This window comes from Theropithecus gelada, chromosome 1 (genome assembly GCF_003255815.1).
Source record: "Theropithecus gelada isolate Dixy chromosome 1, Tgel_1.0, whole genome shotgun sequence".
Taxonomy (NCBI): Eukaryota; Metazoa; Chordata; class Mammalia; order Primates; family Cercopithecidae; genus Theropithecus; species Theropithecus gelada.
In genome coordinates, this window is record NC_037668.1 from 53,605,760 (window position 1) to 53,611,942 (window position 6,183).

The following is a 6,183-nucleotide window of genomic DNA, read 5'->3' on the forward strand; positions in this document are numbered from 1 at the left end:
TCTCTCTCTCTCTCTCTTTCTTTCTTTCTTTCTTTCTTTCTTTCTTTCTTTTTCTTTCCTTCCTTCCTTCCTTCCTTCCTTCTTTCTTTCTGTCTCTCTCTCTCTCTCTCTCTCTCTTTCTTTCTCTTTTTTTGATTATCGCCCTGTCACCCAGGCTGGAATGCAGTGGCGCGATCTTGGCTCGCTGCAACCTCTGCCTCCCAGGTTAAAGCAACTCTCCTGCCTCAGCCTCCCGAGTAGCTGGGACTATAGGCACGTGCCACCACGCCCAGATAATTTTTGTATTTTTAGTAGAGATGGAATTTTACCATGTTGGCCAGGCTGGTCTCCAACTCCTGACATCGTGATCACCTGCCTCAGACTCCCAAAGTGCTGGGATTACAGGGATGAGCCACCGTGCCCGGCCCGCCTGTCTTCCTTTCTTGTGCTGTGAGAGTTATCTCACCTCAGAACTGGCTACTGAAGCAGTATTCCTTATGTTTTTACTAGTATCCATTTTCATTTTATTATTAATTGTAGTGTGTGTCACCCAAAGACAGGAACAGCTAAGTGTTTTCAGGTTACCTAACTGTAGGGCAAGGCTGTTTTGCACATGCTTTGGCCAAGGCGGGCACTCAGCTTAGGGACCAGCTGTGTATCTGTAAGGGTCTTTGCTGTGTGTCTCTGAGACTGCATTTGGCTATTGACACATGTATGGGACAGAGAGTACACGTGTGTTTTGTGGCATGTTTGGGGGGCGGCAAGGTAACAGCAGTGGATGGCAGCTGACTGGCCCTGCTCTGAGAGGGACATTGAGCACTCATCCTTGGGATGTGCGGAGGGCAGACCTAGGATGCCCCCACAAGCTGGGCCTGACAGACCCCACTGGGACTGGCCTACTCCCCAGGACGGCTGGAACATCCTCAACTTCATTATCGTCTTTATCTTGCTCTTGCGGTTCTTCATTAATGAAATCAATATCCCCTCCATCAACTATACTCTCAGGTGAGCTGGGAGCTCTGGAGAAATGAGGGGAACCTATCTGGAACCCAGGAATGAGCTGGGGGGATAATGACCAGATGGAGATCAGCTTTGCCTCTCTGGGCAGCTGGTGGGGGTAATGAGGAGGGAGGGGGCTGGGAAGGGCCTAGGGGCACCCCTGAGAGGCTCTGCCACAGGGCGCTTCGTCTGGTGCATGTGTGCATGGCGGTGGAGCCCCTGGCCCGGATCATCCGCGTCATCCTGCAGTCGGTGCCTGACATGGCCAATATCATGGTCCTCATCCTCTTCTTCATGCTGGTCAGTGCCTGCCCCCGCCCCCATCTGTTTCCCTTCCCTGAATAGGGCCCTTGGGTCATTGCAAATAGAGGGGTGTCTGGATGAGCAAGGAAATCCCTGTGATTTCCTTGGCAGTGTTCATTTGCATGACATTCGCGTGTCCTATTTCCAGGTCCTTTGGTGAAGTCGGGGTGGGGCTCTGTTCTCTCTGACAGGTTTTTTCGGTGTTTGGGGTAACACTCTTTGGTGCATTCGTGCCCAAGCATTTCCGGAACATACAGGTTGCGCTGTACACCCTCTTCATCTGCATCACCCAGGATGGCTGGGTGGACATCTACAGTGACTTCCAGTGAGTGCCGGTGGGACTTTCAGTCTCACCCCACCTATGGGGCAGGGAAGCCAGTAGGGTGTAAGGGGAGTGGGAGCTCCAGGGACTGGGATGAGGATGGCCCAGTGGAAGCAGGAGTTCCCAGGTCTTTAAACAGAGGAAAAGGAAATACCTGGGCTTGTGGTACCTCAAGCCTTGTCGCCCTTGAATCTCCATACATTCAGAGTCCCATTGTGACCCTTTTGTGGGGACCTCAGCTAACCTCAGCTAACCAGCTGGGTAGTTGGCCTTGGATAGGGGAGCAGGTCTGTAGTTATGCCTCAGGTTACAGAGCAACCTCCCAGCCCACCTTGGAGCCCACCAAACTGCCTGAACTCCTGGGAACTTCAGGTCTCATTTTATTCATTCTTAAACCCATTGCCCACATTCATTTTTGTGTTCTGTTCTTTAGCTCTTTTCCATTAAGTCTAAGCCCTATTTCTTTCCAGTTTACTCCAGAAAGTGGGACCCCCTTAACTGATTTCTTTTTATCTTCTACATGTGAGTATAGAAGCCCAGTAGATAAAGGGCTTCTACAGTCATTCTCCATTATGACGTAGATAATGGATAAAAATCAGGCTGGCTGGGGCTGGGCGCGGTGGCTCACGCCTGTAATCCCAGCACTTTGGGAGGTCGAGGCGGGTGGATCATGAGGTCAGGAGATCGAAACCATCCTGGCTAACACAGTGAAACCTCGTCTCTACTAAAAATACAAAAAATTAGCCAGGCGTGGTGGCGGGCACCTGTAGTCCCAGCTGCTCGGGAGGCTGAGGCAGGAGAATGGCATGAATCCAGGAGGCAGAGCTTGCAGTGAGCCCAGATCACTCCACTGCACTCCAGCCTGGGCAATAGAGCAAGACTGTCTAAAAAAAAAAAAAAAAAAAAAAAATCAGGCTGGCTGGACATGGTGGCTCACGCCTGTAATCCCAGCACTTTGGGAGGCCAAGGTGGGCAGATCATGAGGTCAGGAGATCAAGACCATCCTGGTTAACACAGTGAAACCCCATCTCTACTAAAAATACAAAAACAAAGTGCAGTGGCTCACACCTGTAATCCCAGCACTTTGGGAGGCTGAGGTGGGTGGATCACAAGGTCAGGAGTTCAAGACCAGCCTGGCCAAAAAGGTGAACCCCATCTCTACTAAATATACAAAAATTAGCCAGGCGGGGGGGGGCACCTGTAATCCCAGCTACTCAGGAGGCTGAGGCAAGAGAATTGCTTGAACCTGGGAGGCAGAGGTTGCAGTGAGCCGATATCGCACCACTGCACTCCAGCCTGGGCAACAGAGCGAGACTCCGTCTCAAAAAAAAAAAAAAAGAGTGTAGCTAATAGATTAAACTTAATAGTGTTGATGTGCACGTCCCCACCTTGCAGGGTTGGTTAGAGAATCAGCCCACTGTCTGGCAGCACAGCAGGTGCTTAGCAGAGAGCAGCTATTGAGACAGGAGTAGGGAATGAGATCTGCACAATAGCAGTGACACAGGCAGAAGTCCTAGTAGGCCTTGGGATGATTTTCCCATTTCATGGATAAGGAAACTCAGGCTCAAAGGGCCAGGGAAATGATGGGGCCCCTGCCTGCCATCTGCAGGACAGAGAAGAGGGAATATGCAATGGAGATTGGGGGTGCCATCTACTTTACCATCTTTATCACCATCGGTGCCTTCATTGGCATCAACCTGTTCGTCATTGTGGTGACCACCAACCTGGAGCAAATGATGAAGGCAGAAGAGCAGGGACAACAGCAACGAATAACCTTTAGTGAGGTGTGTGGGATGGGGAGGGCAGAAGGGAGGAAAAGGGGTGTGTATGAGAGCAGAATTGAACATATGTGCATGTATGTGTGTGCTTGCATAATCAAGGGCCTGGAGAAAGCCAAGTTGGAGGCCTGGAGGCAGCAGCCCCTCATCTTGAGTGCCCACCCACCCACCAACTGGGGCTTCTGAGGGGTGTGGATTTTCTAGATGTTAGATTTCTATGGCAACTCAAAACTGAGCAGCTGGGTGACCTTGGGGCATTTACCCATCTAAGCCTCAATTTTTTTCTTCTGTAAAATGGGAATAATAATAGTACTTAACTCATAGGGTTATTTTATGAGGGTTCATGGGTAAATGAACACTGCTTGGTGCATAGTAAGCACTCAATAAATGTTAGCTACCATATTATTCATTCAGAGTAGTACTTCTACAAGGTTGGGGAAAGGAGTGGAATACTTCTAAAAGAGTGGAGTGCTGGAGGCCTGGGCTTGAGAGTAGGCAGGGCTTTATAAATTTGCTGGGTAGGGTTTATCAGGGTTGAAATCTGGGGCAGGGCTAAATTTTGAAAAGGGGTGAGAATCTATCAGGGCTGAAATCTGGGGCAGGGCTAAATTTTGAAAAGGGGTGAGAATGTTTAAAGAAGTGGGGGAAGGTCATGTGCATTTAAAGTTGGGTTCCTCCAGCAAGGCAGTAAGGCTAAGACTGGTGAGAGCTGAAATGAGGGCCTTAGAACCCTGGGATCCTAAGAGACTCATCCTGAAGCCAAGCAGGAAAGGAGTGCTGGGGGTGCGCCTGTCTGAGCTGTCCTGACCCCTCTCCATCTCCCGATTCCCAGACAGGCGCAGAGGAAGAGGAGGAGAATGACCAGCTGCCACTGGTGCACTGTGTGGTCGCCCGCTCGGAGAAATCTGGTTTCCCCCAGGAACCCCTTGTGGGAGGCCCCCTGTCGAACCTCTCAGAAAACACGTGTGACAACTTTTGCTTGGTGCTTGAGGCAATACAGGAGAACCTGAGGCAGTACAAGGAGATCAGAGATGAACTCAACATGTAGGGGAGGGTACTGGGGGTGCCCCCAAGTCATGTGAGTCAAGGCTGGGTGGAGTGTCAGAGTCTTTTGGCCTCACACCCTCACCATTTTAGAAGCCAGACTCTGGGCCCTAGAGAGGTCCCCCACCCTATTGGTGGAGGAGCTGGAATCCAGACTCCGAGTTCCTCCCATCTCACACAAGGGCATAGCTTGGCCTGGGTCTCTGTCAGGGCTGTGTGGGAGAGCGAAGGAAGCGGGGGTGACGCCAGGGAAGAGGTGGGAGGGCTGCTTCCCTCCCCTGCAGCCTTCTGAAAGGCACTCACTGCTCCACCCCCAGGATTGTGGAGGAGGTGCGCGCAATCCGCTTCAACCAGGAACAGGAGGCAGAGGTGATGCAAAGGCAGTCTTCCATGAGCGGGTCATTGGAGACTACGTCATCCAAGGACGTCCGCCAGATGTCTCAACACCGAGACTTGCTCAGTGCGCTCGTTAACATGGAAAAGGTGTGCCTTCCTTCTCCTACCCAATCAGTACTCGCCCTGACACTCCACCCAGGTGCAAATGCCCAGCCAGGCCTCTGGACCATTTGTCAAAGTTTCTGTCTATTCCAAGATCTGGTCCCCTTCACCACCACCACCCCACTTTTTTTTTTCTTTTTTCTTTTCTTTTCTTTTTTTTTTTTTTTTTTTTGAGATGGAATCTCACTCCATCGCCCAGGCTGGAATGCAGTGGCGTGATCTCGGTTCACTGCAATCTCTGCTGCCTGGGTTCAAGCGATTCTCCTGCCTCAGCCTCCCAAGTAGCTGGGATTACAGGCACCTGCCACGGCACCTGGCTAATTTTTGTAGTTTTAGTAGAGACAGGGTTTCACCATCTTGACCAGGCTGGTCTTGAACTCCTGACCTCATGATCCACCCTCCTCGGCCTCCCAAAGTGCTGGAATTATAGGCGTGAGCCACTGCGCCTGGCTGTCTGCCTCTTAAATTTCCACCTACCCCAACTGTCACTGCCTATCTGGTTAGGTTTTGTACTTTCCTTCTCGAAGTGGCTCCACCCTTCCAGCCAGTTTCATCTCTAGCACCTTCAAACCTACCCTTTCTTAGTGTGTGTGGCATGAGCCAGCTCAGTGCCTGCCTAGTGGCAGACACTTAGGCTGTAAGTATACTGTGGGCACAGGACCCCAGGATCCTATCTAAAGTGCATAAAACCAGCTGCCTCCAGAGCTCCTGGAGAGAAAAAGGCACACACCCATGTTACTTAGTTTCTTTTTCTACCCCGACACCATCTGCGTGGGATACACCCTGGGTTCCCAAACTCAGAGGGGATACTAGGTAGGCTCAAGTTAGACCTATGAAGAACTTCCTGGGAGGCCTGACTGAGGAAGCTGGTGAGACTGGAGGAGGTGAGTAAGGGAGTCTGCCATATCAGGGGAGGGGGATTAACAAGAAGACCTCTTGGTTTGCAGGTTCATGACTCTAGCTCACAAATACTCCTTAAAAAACGCAAGAACAGCCATTGAGAGGCCAGGATGGGAGCCAAGGGGCCTGCACACACACACCCAGCCGCTGCGTCTTCCTGTGTCCTTAGTGTGGCTTGGCAGAGCCTGGCCAGAGCCCATCCTCTCCCTTACACCTGGGCAGAGGCCAGGGGCTGTGAAGGTGGCAGCACCTGCAGGGCTGGTGCCTGTGAGCCCCAGGTCCAGAGGAGCCAGGACAGAGAAGGATGCTGGATGATGAGAGTGGGAACTCTAGCAGCAAGGATGAGCACAGAAGGGGGTG

At 51.5% G+C, this 6,183-nt stretch overlaps 1 protein-coding gene across 1 annotated transcript in view; it reads left to right on the forward strand.

Moving 5' to 3' along the window:
* The window catches only part of CATSPER4 (cation channel sperm associated 4), an 11,631-nt gene extending 5,707 nt beyond the window's left edge, over positions 1-5,924 (forward strand). Inside the window, exons 4-10 of the mRNA XM_025359595.1 lie at positions 887-984; positions 1,158-1,278; positions 1,473-1,606; positions 3,213-3,387; positions 4,214-4,425; positions 4,743-4,908; positions 5,871-5,924. Coding sequence (XP_025215380.1) covers positions 887-984; positions 1,158-1,278; positions 1,473-1,606; positions 3,213-3,387; positions 4,214-4,425; positions 4,743-4,908; positions 5,871-5,924 — 960 coding nt within the window. The remainder of the gene's footprint in view (positions 1-886; positions 985-1,157; positions 1,279-1,472; positions 1,607-3,212; positions 3,388-4,213; positions 4,426-4,742; positions 4,909-5,870) is intronic.
* Positions 5,925-6,183: the final 259 nt, after the last annotated feature.